The 17345-nt window shown below is 44.1% G+C and overlaps 1 protein-coding gene across 1 annotated transcript in view; it reads left to right on the top strand.

Annotated features, from left to right (window-relative positions):
- Nol10 (nucleolar protein 10) overlaps positions 1-17345 on the top strand; it is an 82037-nt gene that overhangs the window by 21895 nt on the left and 42797 nt on the right. Inside the window, exons 12-13 of the mRNA XM_032907508.1 lie at positions 3382-3448; positions 9447-9499. Of these exons, the coding sequence (XP_032763399.1) occupies positions 3382-3448; positions 9447-9499 (120 nt within the window). The remainder of the gene's footprint in view (positions 1-3381; positions 3449-9446; positions 9500-17345) is intronic.

Consider the following 17345-nt stretch of genomic DNA (forward strand, 5'->3'; position numbering starts at 1 on the left):
AGGTCAGAGGACAGCCTGGATATTATTCTTCCACCGAGGGTTCCAGGGTTGGATTCAGGCAGCACAGCAAACACTTTCCCCTGCTAAGCCAGCTTGCTGGCTCCTTCCTGGGACCTTTCAGCTCACTTACTTCCCCAGCAGTTCTGGGAGTTGTTGATTTTCCTCCAATCCAGAGTCAGTGCATGTCCCAGGTTCATACCCTGTCCCCATCTCAAACAATTTTGTATGCTAGTCAGTCTGTCTGTCTGTCTACCTTTCTTTGGTGGTAGTTCTAGGGATTGAACCCAGGCCCTTGTGTATACTTAGCCAGTGTTTTTCTACTGGGCTACATCCTTGGTGGTCTTTCTACTTTTATTTCAAGAGAAGGGCTTCAATAATTTCCCAAGTTGGCCTTGAGCTCACTCTATCCTAGGCAGACCATCAGCTTGTGATTACCCCTGCCTCAGTCCCCCAGTTGGTAGTATTACATGCCTGTGTTCAAGGGCCAGCTAGCTATGTTTCATTTTTTTCAAGTAGTGTTTTCTTAAGAATATTTTAGTGTTTTCTTTCAACTTCAAATGTTATTTTAAAAGTAACACAGTTCTGTACTGCTGATTTTAATCTGCCTTCTGCTTTAATTGAATTTATTTAAAGTTTTTTTTTTAAAGATTTATTTATTTATTTAATGTATATGAGTACACCGTAGCTATCCTCAGACACACCAAAAGAGGGCATCAGATCCCATTAACGATGGTTGTGAACCACCATGTGGGTGCTGAGAATTGAACTCAGGACCTCTGGAATAGCAGCCAGTGCTCTTAACCACTGAGCCATCTCTTTAGCCACACCTTCTACCTCCCCCACCCAAATTTTTTTTAAAGACAGTGTTTTATGTAGCACAGGATAACATCAGATTTGCTGTGTGTTCCACCTTACCTAGGCTCAGTTTTTTCATTTTTAAAATATAAGTATTAGCTGGATGTAATGGCTCATGCCTGTCATCTTAGTACTTATGAACTGAGGTAGGAAAAGCAATTCAAGTTCAAGGCTAGCCTGGGCTATGGTGAGACGTCTCTCAAAACCATTTTGAGAGAACTGAAAGTAACTTTATTACATTAGTAAAATGAATTTAGTACAGTAATTCTCTTATTCTCTTTTAAAAATGAAAAAAGTTTTATTCATGTATATGTGTGTATCTTATGTGTCTGCTGCATTGTTCAGGTGACCTTCTGGGAGCAGGAATTTATAGGCATTTTGTGAATTGCCCTAACCAGGGTGGTGGGAACTGAACTCAGGTCCTCTGGAAAAGCAGTAAGTGCTTTTAACTGCTGAGTTATCTCTTTAGCCTTACAGACTCTTAATAATTTTGATTTCAATATATACATTAATTCTATAGCCTCAAGGGTTAAATGAAAAACAATGCTGAGATGACACTGGGCAGAAGGCCTGTGCCCTCCACACTCACTGCCTTGAGTGGGCGCTGGATTCTATAGGCAGCTGTTGTGTTTGCTGTAAGGACACTGGTAGGTCAGGCACAGTCCAGCTACCTGTCACTCTGGCTTTTCTAGCCAGTACTTTGACTTTTGTTTTTGTTATTTTAATATTGCATTTTGGGGCTAGAGAGATGACTCAGTGGTTAAGAGCACTTGACTGCTCTTTCAGGACCCAGGTTCAATTTTCAGCACTCACATGGCAGCTCACAACTTTCTGTAACTTTGCTCTCAGAGGATCAGACACCCTTTTCTGGCCTTTTCAGGCACTGCACACACATGTTGCAAAGCCATACGTTCAGGCTTACACCAATACACATAAAATAAAAGTTCTCAAGATTTTATTTCTAAGAATTGTGTTTTAATCTCTGGAAGTGGTGACCTTGCTTTATCCCTCTGCTCTGCTTGGTGTTCATAGCCTTCCTTGAAGTGTAGCCTTCCCAGGTACTGTTCAACTTAGCCACAGATGACCAATTCAAGGCGTTCCCAAATTCTTGGAAACACTACCCTGATGCTTGCAGGGGTTAAACTTTCTGCTTTGCAGGCTTTGAGTTTAGGGGTTTTGAGGGCTCCTGGGAGATTTTATCTGTACAGGGTGTACTTACCTAGGCTGCCCGAGGCAGGAGGACTAGGACTATGCAGTGAGACTATACAGTAAGATCAAAATAATAATAATAATAATAATAATAATAATAATAATAATAATAATAATAACAACAACAATAACAATAGCAATAAGTAGACGTATTGATTATTTTTAATTGTATAAGTACATACACTATATTTATTTAGAGATAATGTCACTGTGCAGATAAGCTTACCTGGACCTCACTCTGTAACCCAAGCACACCTCAAAGCGATACCTCTGCTTTCTGAATGCTGGGGTTATAATTGTGTGCTACCACACTGGCTCTTACTTCTTAGAACTCCCAAGATACTGTAAAGAAGGTGTTCCTTTGATCTGGCTCCCATCCTACCCAAGCCAGAGACTAGTTCCACTTGGATGTGTCCTTCCAGACCCCTTACTGCTGTGTTTCCTGTGCCGTGGTCCTCTGGGACCAATGGCCCCTTTTGTCTTTGTTGGTCCCTGCTGTCATAGTTCTTGTTCTCTTCTTTTCCTTGTCCTCTCCTTCCCACTTCAGTGGGAGATAGCTAAGCAAGTTTCACTGTGTTAAATGAGAACTTGGCTACTGATTTTCATCAACCTTGAAATGACCATCTTGCCTGGTTATTTAGCCATCTTTAGCTCCACCCACTTCTGCCCTGGGAGCACCACATCCTGGTGTCAGTCTTCTGCAAGAGCTGGCAGAACTTGTCAGCATCCCCATCGGAAGACATCACGCTGTAATTATAGCAATCAATTTTATTTTGGTACTTTTTGTTTCTTAAGACTAAATGCTTCCTCTTGACTAACAGATTACCTGGCTTTGTGTGACCTGCTTTCCTTGTTTCTCTTTCTCCTTGTGTTTTTCCACTCCTGCCTACTTCTGGGCCTTCTTAGTTTTCAGTAGTGCAGTAGATGTCTCCCCGCACTTAAGGTGGAATGTTGGAGCCTCACACAGTACAGCGACTGAGGCTCTGGCCTCACAGGATTCTGGGTTGTGCTTCATTGTCTCTTTGGTGGCGCTGCTGCACAGCCTCCCTTTGACCCTGACACCTTCTGCTGTGCACTGGCACCTCTGAGACTCTGAGTCTTCTGTTCTGTTTTGAACAGGCCAACGCTCTGCCACAGTTTCTTCCCTTCTAAAACAAGCACTTGGTATGCTGACAAGACTAGTAAGGTTTTCCCATTTAGGTTCTTTCTTCTATGTGGCACTATCTGGATTGTGTCTCCATTTCATTTTCTCTATGTGCCATTGCTAAAAGCTGTCTTTGATAATTTCAGTAATTCACTTTTTGCTTACGGTTTTAGGGGAAAATATTTACTTCGTTGGAGCCAGAACATGACCTTAATGATGTTTGCCTCTATCCCAGCTCAGGTAGGCTCACGCGTGCTCCTGCACTGGAGTTTTAAACTGCATTTGCTTCATAAGATAACACTTGGATTGGTCAGGACAGTTCTTGCGTTTTTCATCTACTTGGAAGAAGACAGAACAGGAAGTGGTCTGGATGATTCAGAAAGGGCGCTCTTATGACTCAATGCTCAGCCCGCCTAGCTATTAGTAGAAACTAGTAACAAATGCAGCAGGCGGCAGGTGAAATGCTATTTTGGTGTATTCTTTTATGTGATTAGTAATGGCATGTGGAAATTGAGGTTAGAGATTTGAAGGAGGATGGAGTCACCTGGTAATGAAGGTTTGGGGATACTCTGCATCAGGTACTGTTCAGCAAATTATACGATACGTTTCAAGATTGAGCAGCACCTTCAGGGCAGATCCCAAATGGGGTCTGAGAAAAGAATGACTCTCAATGTCCTCTGAGGACAGACACATGCAAATAATTCTGCTGACAGGGTATAAAGGAAAATCTGAAATGTCCCACTGCATATACACAAACACTACTGTTCTAGTGCGTTACAGGGAATCATGAGCCAGAGTTGGGGGTGGGTCTGAGAAGCAGGGGATGCTTCAGGGGCTTGTGTGGAAGGCAGTCATTGAATGGGATTAGAGTGGCTTTGTGGGTAAGGTGATTCACCAAGAAGACAACATCAGAAGAGTAACAGGGGCATAGGAGGGCCGAAGTGAAAGGACAGGTGGGTGCAGGTCCTCACCTGACCAGCTGGGCTCCATCTGTCACCAGAGGCCCCACACAGGTAGGAAGTGGACTGGCTTAGAACTGCAGTACTCAAAAAGTAGTGTCCTGAGTTGAGCAAGCCAGCACATGTGTGTTTCTGGCATTTAAGTATCAGGCAGTGACTATGAAGGGTAGTGATTGTTTGCCACAGTTCAACGCCTGGTACACCATAACATATGTGTCTAGGTAAGCAGGTAAGAATGTTCTTAAGTGAGTACAGATTGATCACTGAAGAAGCCAGAGTGCATATGAACACCCAAGGGGACATGGGAGACTGGAAATAGCAGGAGCCATTCCATTTAGAGCAATGGGGGAAGAGCAAATGGAGACCCTTCCCAGGATTGTATACAGCAGTACCGAAGGACCAGGCTTCACTGATGCTCAAGTAGAACCTGACACAGAGCCTGTGGCCTTGTAGCTGGGGCCTGGAGGAAAGAGCAGACTCACTCACTGCACTGAGTCTGAGCGAGAATGGCAAGTCTATCACTTACCATATTATGACCCTCTGTTGTCAGCGGCTGGCCACAATTATCCTTTCTATCTGGCTTTTGAGTTTATTTATTTATTGTTTGCTATTTATTTTTGTTTTATTTAGAGTCTCCCTATATATTCCAGCAGCTTCCCTGAAGCAGTTTCTAGCTCAACCAGGCTTCGAATTCATGATCCTTCTGAGTACTGCGATTGTGGGCTGGTGACAGCATGCCCAGCTCTCTGTCTTTCTCGCACCATGAGTGGTCATAGGAGCTGGGCAGTTTATCAGGGTTAGTTACCTACCTGGTATACACAGGGCCTTGGTTAGAACCTTCTGAAATGGACTCAGACTACAAGCTCTTAGGGAGGAGGGGCAGGCAGTGGAAAACCTTGTCATTTTATTTGTAAGAGTTGTGCTGTCTTTTTTTTTTTTTTTTTTTTTTTTCTTTTTTCTTTTTTCTTTTTTTTTTTCAGAGCTGGGGACCAAACCCAGGGCCTTGCGCTTTCTAGGCAAGCACTCTACCACTGAGCTAAATCCCCAACCCCGAGTTGTGATGTATTATGCAGATGGGTGTGTGGTCACTTCTGCAGAATTTAGGGACTTAGTGAAGGAAAGGTGCTAAGATATTGAAATACTCTTATATGGATTCTGGACTACATAGAAGCTGAGTGAGGCCAGTGAAGGAGAGGATGAAAAAGGGGGAGAACAAAGAATTGGTAGATGAGAGAAGATTAGAACATATTGCCAAAGTTAGTATGAGACCAAGCAGAGCAGTTTAGTAAGAAACTAAGAGAAGCTAACAGTCTAAAAGGATGGCAGAGAGTGATAAGCGGACCTCACTCTGGAGTATACTTCCTCCTCTCCCCTCAGTGCACCCCACGGGCACACACACACACACACACATCCAGAATTTCCACTCCCTCATGGAGTTAACTTTTATAAGGTCAGGCCAGTCTTCTGGTAGAGTATCTGTCTCTTGAATATGTGTGGTTGTTCCTCCTAGTGTCACTTAGCTTGTTTTCTATCCCTTGCTGAACCTAAAGTAGCAGTGAAGGATTGACTAAATTTATCCCCCAACTTGATAGAATTTAGTGAGGTCCACCTGCTTGGTGAAGTGTGTTTAGGTCAAGGATCATGGACAAGCCGGTTTGGTGGCATGTACTTTCAATCCCAACACTTGGGAGGCAGTATGTTGCAGAATATTTGATCACACTATGAACCCTGAGAGTGTGATATTTACTGGAAAGAACTTTTTCTAGTTGTAGTATGGCTCAACTCTGAGCTCACACCTTTAATCCCCTTGGCTGGAATACAGACATGCCCTTAGTGCTCACCTTTAATCCTAAACAATGAAGGTAAAGTTAGTTTGTAGAAAGAACAACCCACAGTTGAAAGTGACGTCTAACTGATTGGCAGACAAAGTGATGAATCGAATAGGATGTGCCCAACTCTAGTGAGAAGAGGGAGGAAAGGAACCTACTTAAGAGAGAGGCAGAAGAGAAGGCAGTTTTACTGGAACAGTAATAAAGAGAGAGGGTGCAGAAAAGAACAGAGGATTAGAACATACTGCCAAAGTTAGTGTGGGACCACGCAGAGCAGTTTAGTAAGAAACTAAAAGAAACTAGTCAGCTTGAGGTGGAGTTGAGCCAGAGCAGCTGAGTAGGACCAGCCAGAGATCAGAAACCACTAGAAAGGGTGAGCTTATTCAGCAGTAAGTCTCGGGCTGAAAACATTCTAGGCCTAGATTAGATTGTACAGAAGCTAAAAGCTTCCAGGCCTAGGCCTAAGTTAGTACACAAAGACAGTAAGCCTCCAATATGACAATTACACCAGGAAAGTAAAAATTATTTTTACAGACCTAGTTCTAGGTCAGCCATGGCTACACAGAGAAACCTTGTATTTTGGGGGGAAAAAAAAGTCATGGCCACACGTGAAGCCAGACTGCAGGCCCTGCATGTCAGGTCTCATTCCCGCAGATTATCTGTGTGGAGAGGTAAAGTTGGTTCAGTGTGTTCAGGAATCTTTTACCATGTGTGATTTGGAAAGGAATGGCCTTTTCCTCTGAGAGGAGTTTGCCAACCAGGCCAATAGTTGTTTCACAAGACGATTGTAGTGTATGCTGGCCTCCCGGTTGGCTTGGGCTCCTTGCTGTGCTCAGAGGTTGTGCTCTGCGCTGGCTTTACCCATCATCCTTCCACTCTGTGCTGTGTCTTTATTACTGTGTGCTTAATCTTAGTTTAGAGAAGGTAAAACCACCTTCTTTTTCACACACTCATTTTTGGAGTAATTCAGACCTAATCGTGACACTCGTTTAGTAATGTTTTTTGTATTTGCAAGGCAGCTCAGAGTATTGAGAAATGATTTTGCCTTCTGAACCTTACCTGGCTGCTCAGGCAACCAGCCCTTTACGTGGTTTCCATACATGGAGCATCCATTCTGCAGGTCAGGGCACTGTCAGAGGCAGCACAGCTCTGGGACCCAGTGTGTATGACACGATGACACAGGAAGCATGTAAAGAGGATACACGTGTGAGTCCTGCCACTGCCTGCTACAGCAGGACCAGAGGTCCAGAGCCATTGGTAGAAAGGGAAGAAGGTGGGCTTTGGACTTGAGAAAGACCCACTTCGGGCTTAGTTATACCCATTATGACCCTCAGCTTTCTCACCTACCACAGAGCTGCAGGAGACCAGCTTGACTGTGGGAAATGCCATAGCTCTTGTCTCCAGCAGCATCCTCTGGCACGGTGGTGTGAAGAACAACCATGGGACATTTGTATATAGTGCTCACAAAGTGGAGTTTCTGTTCCCCATGTCATTGAGAAGCTGAAGGTCAGACAGATGTGTCCCTGCTGCCTCTCTTCCCAGAATGTCTGCCTTGAGCCATTTAGAATGCCATCGAAGCTTTCTGTTTTAGTGTGGTGTTTTTTTTTTCAGACAGGTTGGCTAGCCACCAGCCCATTGCCTTCCTCTTTTTCTCTGTGCTTTTAACCTTCTGACCCTTTGCAGATTGATACTTTTGTACACCACAGTAAAGATGAATAGCTATCAAAGCGATCACACATTGGGATAACACTGCTTGTGGTTTTGTTTTGTCCTTTCTTGACACTGCTGTGTTGAGCTGCTACAAGCAGCTCTATTTTCTGTACTTTATCTCACAGCTTGGTAGCAAGTTGCGGATGGTGCAGGGAGCTCCCCCAAGCATATCTGCCATAAACAATTTCTGGTTTTGTGTTTTGAGTGTTGGTGAGCATATCCATGACATACACCCAGATGAGTTCTGATGTGGGCGTGTGTCCCAGGGGGGCTGCTTTATCAGATCTCTGTCAGCACTTAACGTCAGAGGAGAGAGGCTTTGACTCCAGTTGCTGGGCTCGTTTCCTTCTCTGAACAGTTTTGTCTCAGGAACACTAAGCAATAGCATTTTGAGAAACTGAGTAGAAATGCTGTCCATAATGCCAGTCTCCTCAACAAAACACTACTGCTCATTAGAGAAAATGGCTACAGGAACTCCAGGGTCTTAAGTTTCAGGTGGCCTTTGTGCTGCTCTTGCAGTCAACTTTGCTATTTTGACATTACGTTAGAAGCAGCAAGAAGGCGACCCAGCAGATCCCACGTAGAGGGTGGGATTCTTTTTCATTTTGTTGGGTGGTATTTAGACTACTTAATGGTTTATTTGGTGACAGAAGACGCCTTTTCATTTTATCTATTTTGAATGGAGTTTATGCTCCACATTACATGGGACTGGTGATGTTTATTTTGAAGGAGCCATGCTTGCTGAGATCATGTACAAGCCTATGAAGGGACCTGCATTACCTTGTTAAGGGTCGGGACATGCTGGCTGATGCTGTCTGCTGTCATGAGAGCGTTGGCTGCAGAGTATCTTGCCACCTTGGAGGTGCTTCAGGACACTTGGGCATACTTGCTGGCAATTGAACTGTCTGATACTTGACATGAAGTAGAAAATGTCAACAAATTATGGATTTCTGGGTTTCTGTTATAGGAACTCCTTTGTTGAATGATAGAGTTGCCCTCCAACCTGGTTTTGCTTTCTTGAAATGTGGATGCCATGGAGACTAAAATTAATTTCTCTAATGGTTCATTCTTTCAAGATTCCCTAAAATGATCATGGTACTCTAAGGGCTATTTAGTGACATATGAGTCTTAAAAATATTTTATGTGTGTGAATATTTTGCCAGAATGTATCTTTGTATACAACATGTACTTTTGGTGCCTATAATGGTCAGGAGAGGGCATCAGCTTCCCTGGAGCTGCAGTTATAGATCATTGTGAACCATCATGTGTGTTCTGGGAACTGAACCTGGTTCCTCACAAGAGCAACAAGTGCTTTTAGCCACTGAACCATCTCTCCGACTCTGACATGGTGTCTTTGGGGGAGTTCTATATAATACTCGTATAATCATTTTGGTCTGCAGTTGGCTGTGAAGTTTAAGGCAGAAATTCCAATGTTGGGCCTTTCGCTTCCTTGACTCCTGATTCCAGGAGGGGAGCCTCTTATTTTCACACCGTGTATCCTATGCATGAAGCTGGAAACTCCTCAGACCTAGTGTAGAGCTGAGTGCCTCCCTGGAGCCTGCTCATGGCTTTAGCTCATAAAGCCTGGGTAGTTCACAGACAGGGAGTCAGCAGCTCCTACAGCAGAGGTCTCTTGCCTAGAAAGGCAAGACTGACAAAAGGGCAACTCAAGCATTTTACATTTTGTAGAGATGGGTACTTCTCTTCATTTGTTTAACTTGTTCATTGTATTATTTTTAGGAATGATTCTTACTGCCAATGAATCCCCCAAGATGGGCATTTACTACATTCCGGTAAGAGTCAGCAGGGGCAGGCACAGAGAGAGAGTTTCTGTGTTTGAACTGGTAGTGTTGACAGCCTCTGGGCTCTGTGTGACTTTGCTGCACTGTAGATTCACTGTGAATTTAGGGTGCTCTGCGGCCCAGTAAAGTATTGTCTCAGTATTCTGCTGGCCAACTGTTTCGTGCTGTTTAGCGTGGGCTTGAAATCTAGTAGTCTTCAGATGCGCTTTGTTGTTTGTTTTGCTGGGGAGTATTTCAGAATCTAGAACTAAGCAGAAGTCAAAATCAAAACTAAGAGTCTAGAGCAGTGGCTCTCAACCTTCCTAATGCTATGACCCTTTAATACAGTTCCTCATGTTGTGGTGACCCCCAACCATAAAATTATTTTTGTTGCTACTTCATAACTATAATGTTGCTACTGTTATAATGTAATATCTGATATTTATGTAGTATAAATATCTGGTATGCGACCCCTGTGAAAAGGTTTTCAATCCCCAAAGGAGCTGAGACCCACAAGTTGAGAACTGCTGGTCTAGTGTTCTCATTACCTCACTGTAGTTTGCATCTTTTAGAAATAAGTTGCACACTCAAGAAGCTGGATCGTCAGGATTATCAGTGATGACATACAGTTTAAATTATCATATTGTCATTCTCAAAGAATTGTCCTACCCAGGAACTTCCATGTTTTACCTTTTAGTCTATAGAAGGAAAAAAAAAAACAGGGATGTGTTCTCTTATTCAGTAAGGCAGCCTTTTTGTAGAGCTGGCACAAGTGACGGGTGTTACCGACAGGGGAATGTGAGAGCAGGGGACGCTCACTGCTGCCGGCCTCCCTCAGAGAGCCGTCGCTGGAGCAGCACAGCTGTCTTGGGTTGGTTTTCACCGGCCTCCACCTGCTACTGCGTTTCTGTTGTCTTAGGAGGCAGATTCTTCAGCACTCTGTAGTTGTTGGCTCTGAGTGATAATAAAGTGAAGGCTGTCTAAACAGGAAGCTGCTGTTCTCTGTATTGTCATATGCTCCACTTCCCAGCCTCACGGATGCCAGTTCACCCATGCATGTTTCCATGGCTTAATAGGCATTTGTTGCATAGGCTGTGTCAGGCACCATGCTGGATGCCTGCAGTATTACAGTACATATTACATTACCATTGCTCCATTCTCAGGGTTAAAACAGGAAGAAAGATGGCTTCAGGTCTGCACCATGAGCTGTAGGAGGAAGACTCCGAGAGTGCCTGGGAGGAGAGACCCTTCCTGCAGAGTGGGCTAGGTGCCTGTGAGAAACTCAGTAAACTGCCCAGAGTGACTTAAGGGAGATTGGAGCTTGAGTCTGTAGACTAAATGGAGAGGCGGGGTGAGCAGCAGGAGAGTGCCTGTGGAGAGCTCAGGGAGCCGGATCTCATGGAGCAGAGCAAGTGCCAGATTGGGAAGGGTCTGTAACTGTATGTGTGTGTCAGGGGGAGAATGGGTAGGAAGACAGACTTGGTAATAAGTTTAGATATGGGTTATGAGGAAGAGGAAAGAAACAAGGGTGACACCAGGACACATGTGTGCATGCTGATGTCATTCCTGTCCAGGAAAACATGGGTGAATAGTAAAAATATTTTCCTTTTGATGTTTTTTACATTGTGAAATGACCTTTTGCAGAAATGGCACAAATGTTTTAATTACACAAATAATGTATCTATGTTCTTATTATCAGTATTTTATAAAGTATGAGGCGAAAAAAAAATACATATTCTGCCCCCATAGATGCTGTTAATATTTAAAAACATTGTCTTTTCTGTTATATTGTTAAATATGTGGATTTTATTTTATGTTTTTAATTTTCAGTTTTGCTTTTTTGTGTGTATGACTAAGTCTCATGCAGCCCAGGTTGGTCAGGGATCTGCTATGTAGCCAAGGATAACCTAGAGCTCTCCTGATCTTGGCTTTGCCTCCAAGGTGGGGAGATGACAAGTGTGCTCTATCAAGAGTGGTGATGTGGTATTTTATAAGTAAATTGTATCTAATTGTATAGAATTAATCTTAGGTATATTAACTCCAAAATAGTAAGTCACCTAAAGCTAGTATTCACAGGCACTGGGTTCAATACCTAACACTGTAATTAAAAAATCACCTCAAATAGCCAGGCACAGTGGATATATCGAAGACTACAGAATTCAGGAGCAGAGGACAGCCTAGGCTACATAGCAGCCATTTCCTCTATATTTCTCCCTTTTTCTTTTTGAGACAGGATCTCACCGTCTGGCCAGGTTGGACTAGAACCTGAGCTGTGTAGCCTATGTTGCCTCAAGCTCTTGCCTCAGCCTTCTTTGCTTTCCTTTCATTTCTTTTCTTTCTTTCCTTTCCTTTCTTTTCTTACTTTCTTTTTGGGTGTTAGTGGTGGTTTTGTTTCATTCTTTCTTTCTTTTGGGGGTAGTGTAGTAGTAGTTTCGAGACAGGGTTTCTCTGTGTGTAACCTTGGCTGACCTCAAACGCACAGAGATCTTCCTGCCTCTGCTGCCCCCAACCTCAATGCTGGGATTAAAAGGGTGAGTCACTACTGCCCATTTCTGCCTAGGCCTTCTATAGTAAGTCGGATTGCAGATGTGTGCCACCTTGGTTTCTCTGTTGTATTTTATTGCTGGCCACGTATGGGCTATTTTAAAATTGAGGAGACCTCTTTTTCACATATAATTTTTTGGTTTACTGTTTTGGGATTGTTTGCTCCTTTGCTGTCCTTTCCTACACTGGGCATCACACCAGGGCTTTGCACCTCATTCTGGCCAAGCACTTTGACCCCAAACTGCACTGTAGCCAACAGTGGGAGGTTTTACTTTTGTTGTAAGTAATGAGGGCTTTGAGCTGCAAGAGCAAGAAGCGCTATGGTGGTTGGAAGCTGCTATCTTGACTCACAAGCCTGCCTCCCAAGGCCTCTGAGTCTCAGCTTGGTAGCTGAGATTTGACAGGCAGATATGAAATGGGCCCAAAGCCCTCTCCCAGGTGCCTGCCTGCACACGAGGGACCAGTGTGCACAGAGGCCTAGCGAGGCCAAGTGCTGAGCTGCAACTTGGCCTCTGCTCTCCTTCCTGACCCCGTGGTCTGCCCTGCCACTCTTGCACCAAATCATATTCCACAGCACCATTGTCTTCACTTGGCACCTGCTTTTTTTACTGCTCCTTCAAAGCAGAGAGCAAGCCCCAGGGCCGAAAGCTTACCATTTACCGGAAGATTAATATCAAACCTAAGGAGCTGCACTCGGCTCCAAGGCTCATTTGAGGCCTGTAGAGCCAGAGAACTGCGAGTTTAATACGTGGCTTGTGCCAAGTTTAGGAGGTCTGACCTGCGATTTGTACGAACATCTTATAAATCAGTATAGCCGTCCCACACATCCCTGCAGGCTGTGCTACAGAAAAGGCAGCAAGATGTTCTCTCTGCTTGTTCGCTTTTGCCCTTCTAACTGATACCATCTTTCCTGGTTATGTAGACTCTCTGGAGACTAACACAGTTCCTGACTTTAGCGCCCCGCCCCTTACCTATGCTAGGGAGACCAGGTAGGTTTGCCCTCATCCTCCTCCCACTTTCCCAGTCCTGTCCTTTGTTCTCTCTCAATGGAGTTGTATTTCTTTCCCCACTTGTTTCAGCATCTGCTTTATCAGTAGTTTAGTGACACAGGACAAGAACAGCTCTGACTCAATTTCAGGCTAGTTCTGCATAGTGAACACCTTTGATAACTGCAGACTCCTGAGGGAATCCAAGTGGTCTGTGGCACCCACCTCAGAACCCAGCCCTGAAGTTGATAGTCCAGTGGGAATGCTCCTGATGTTCAAGGCTCTGTGTACACCAGGCTCCTATAAATTCCTGGCTCCACAGCCAAGAACCCCTGCATCCTTAGTTGCCTGCATGTTCCATTATGGATGTGCATGCTTATCAAAGGAAAATGTTTTATTACTTGTTTTGAAAGCTGTTTGATTTAGAAAACAAAATAAGGTATATGTTTTCAATTTTGTTTGAAACATAAATGTAAGCTGCTATAAAGATTATATGAAATGCCATTTAACCTACCTTTCAAACCTGGCAGTTATTTTATTTCAAGATAGTTTATTAGGAAGAAACATTCTATATTTTCTATATTTTTGATTGCTTATTATAAATCATCAAATATAATGATTAAATATTTTAACACTTACTATTTAGTTTAAGAACTGGAAGGTATTTTGGGAATACTTAGTCCTTATAAATAGGGCAGAGTTAAAAGCTTGAAGGATGGGGCAGGGGTGCTAGGGAGATGGTTCTGTTGGCAGATGCTTGCTGTGCAAGTATGAGGACCAAAATTTGGATCTTTAGCAGCCATATAAATGCCAGGCGCAGTGGTGTGTACCTATAACTAAACCTGTTGTCTAGCTGCACTACTGCCTCTGGTAAGAAATGACATTTGAACTTGATCCAGACTGGCTTGGCACGTAGAGGAGACAGAATGCTCAGCAGCAGAACCTTGTCTCAGTCTCTGTTGTACGCGGATATTAATAATATTAACCCCCATCCCTCTTATAGATAGTATGCGAATATTTTAAAAGTGGTATCTCCATTTTCAAGTTTTTAAGGCCTGAGGCTTGATCTTTGTCTGTGATCACAGCACAAACCTGGGTCTGTATTGTAGATGTCTGGAAGCATAACAGTAGCATGGTGAGGGTGGCCAGGGTCCAGGCTCTGCTCTTCCTGGACCGCCTGGTGTACTGGCAGTCAAATTCCCTCTGCTTTGATGTGCATTCACGTGCACATCAGCTGTCTTCCATGGTGACCAATGACTCCATGCAGCTTTGTGTCACATGTAACACTCCGTTCCCGCTTGGCCCTTTCATTCTCTACTGGCTCTTATCTCCACTGATGTGTCCTGGGGCTGGGGCCGGGGCCTTGACTGGTCTCCCTCCTAAAGGTTCAGAGACTGCCTTTCTATCTGAATTCATTCCCTGGCACCTCATTGCCCCCTGCTATGACCAGCTACCAGATTCCTCTTCAGCCTTCCTCTCACCTGATGTGTCTCCTCTGGTCCCCTCCCCTCTTCCACGTGGATGTTTCAACTGCATATCCTGTGTCCATGCAGAACCTGTGCCCCACAGGCTCGCCTTGTCCTCTCAACCCAGGTTTCTTCCTGTACTTTTGTCCCACCTTTGGTCTGCCTGTTGTTGTTTTTGTTGCTGTTGTTTTGGTTTTTTGGGGGGTTTTTTTGTTTTTGTTTTTGTTTTTTCTTGTCTTTTAGCTACAGTCTTCCTGTGAGATCCGAGAAGCTATTACACCCTTGGCCTCCAGTATTCTGGGATTGGATGAGTGCACTACCATAGCTGGCTTTGCAGTGTTTTTCTTACAACATCTAGATTGACTTAAGCAGTAAAAATACAAACAAGTATAAATCAGTCCTGCCATCTGCTTGGATGCTTGGAGAGGAAACTGCAACAAACTGCAACACAGAATAATAACTCCTCCCAGTTTAAGATGTTCTGTAAGGTAGACAGAAAAGGCTAGAGACCAGATTCTCTGTCTCCTCTCTTGTAAAACCATTTCTACTTACAGGGGTCACCAAATGGTCAGACCCAGATTGCCAGCTAAGCCAGCCGTATATTAATCAAAATGAAATTATTAGAGGGAACTTTGTTTTTGGAGCGGGTGATGGCTACTGGTATGCTGATTAGTTTTTTTGTTAACTCGACCCACTCGATAGAGTGATGGGAAGTGAAAACCTTTATTGAGGTGTTAATTGCCTTTATCAGGATGCCCATAGGCAAGGTGGGTATTTTCTTGATTACTGATTGATGTGTGTCGAACCCATGCTGGGCTGTGGTGCCCTAGATGGTCCTGGGTAGTGTCAGAAAGAAAGGCGTGTGGCACATGCCTTTAATCCCAGCACTTGGGAGGAAGAAGCAGACAGATGGATCTCTGTGAGTTCAAAGCTAATCTTGTTTCACAGTGAGTTTTAAGCTAGCCAAGGCTACATAGTGAAACCCTGCTCCAAAAGAAAGGAAGAAGGAAAGATGAAGGCAGGGTGTGAAGAAAGGAAGGAGGCAAGCCGAGCAAGCTATGAGAAACAAGCCAGTAAACAGCAGTTCTCCATGGTTCCTGCCCCGATTCTGCTTGAGTCCTGCCCTGACTTCCTCAGAGGTGGACTGTGCTTGGGACATGTAAACTCAATAAGCCCATTCTCCCCAACTTGCTTTCAGTCATGGTGTTTATCACAGCAGTAGAAAGCGAACGAGGATACCCAGGGATTATACATAGGGCCTGTGTGTGCTAGCCAAGCACTCTACCTGTGTGCTACATTCCCAGCTGTCTGAACAGAAAACAAAAGTTGAAATACAGAGCCAAGTTCTACGGCTCCTTGGCTTCTCCTGTGGGAGCCAAGGCACATGGAAGGTGGACAAGGAACGTTTACTCATGTCTGTCTGTGGGGCATCTCCAAGAAACCTCCAAAACTGTTAAAGGATAACTTTTTTAAAAAATCTGTTGTTTGACTCTTGCAACATACTACAAAAACTTTTTTTTTGGAAAATTTAACAACCTATAAATTAAACGAGGGAAGCAGACGTATTTCATAACCAGATCCTAAGAGAAGTCTAGAAAGATAGAAGTTTATATGGAATAAAGTTACATTGAGTGGAGATGTACAGAGACACAGGAAGCTTTTCCAGAAAGGGGTTGGGGGACTAACTGGCCACCAGTCAGCTTTTGGCATTCGTTTGGGGCTGCTCCTGGCTTCCTGTGTCAGGTCCCGTCACACCGGAATCAGACCATCTTGGTGCTGTGCTGTAGACCAGGGACCTGGTGAGCACCAGCACCTGTTTTGTAAGCAAGGCTTTATTAGAAAGCAGTGTGCCCCAGCATCTCACTGATGACACAGCTGAGTAGCTGTGATGCAGACCATGTGGCTGAGAGCCCTCTCATACCCCGCTGTGCTTACTCACCTGCTTCTCTGTGAGTCTCCCACCTCTACATAAAACATGGGTTGAAGGGAAGCTGTTACTTTTCCCCAGCACCCAAAGCAGTTTTGTCTCTCTTTAGATCCATCTGTGTTGAAAATCAGTGAACAAATAGCGTATGAGACATCCAATGATCAGATGTCAGGAGCTCTAGTCAGTGGATGTATATTTTGACAAGGATGGTTTGCGGTGAAATAGCCATCTTTACACCAGATTGACATTTGCAGTAGTTTTCCTTTGCTACCATATTAAAATTCAGAAGTGGGGCCTGTGGTCTGTGAGCCTGGGCTGCTGAGCTCTGGAGCCATGTTCTGATCAACCAGCGCAGAGCAGCTCATTGTGATGCGGCACCTCTGTTTGGGAATGCTGACACATTTCTACAGCTAGGACTTTATTCCGAAGATTTGATGGTGACTCTGATTGTAGGACAGATTGGTTTAATCCTTTCCCTAAAAACTACGAAAAGAGATGAAAGCCAGGAATATGGAGCTTATGCTGTATGTTTATTGACATTTCAGCAAAGTTGCTTTGTGTGTAGGGCATAATTGCTGCTGTGGTACACATGTGAAAGGCCAGAGTCTTTGCTTTTCTTCATGTATGGACCCGTGCTGTTCACTGGGGCTTCTGGAAGTTCTGTTCAGTCCCCTGCCGGATGGGCCCTGTGGAGTTGCTTCAGCGCAGGCTCATCTTGAGCACTAACTGATATTGCAGGGAGCTCCCTAGATGAGCTATCTATTGGCACAGTACCATGTGCTGAATTGTTGTTACTCTAGTATGCACGTAAATTTTGGAAATGATTGATGTCATTTTCCTATAAAAGGCTCATTGAATCCAAGAACTGTTGGATGCAGTAATTGTGTTAGAAATCTCTATTTTATAGGACTAGTAGTAACATATTCCTTTGGTTT

Source organism: Rattus rattus, chromosome 7 (assembly GCF_011064425.1).
Source record: "Rattus rattus isolate New Zealand chromosome 7, Rrattus_CSIRO_v1, whole genome shotgun sequence".
NCBI lineage: Eukaryota > Metazoa > Chordata > Mammalia > Rodentia > Muridae > Rattus > Rattus rattus.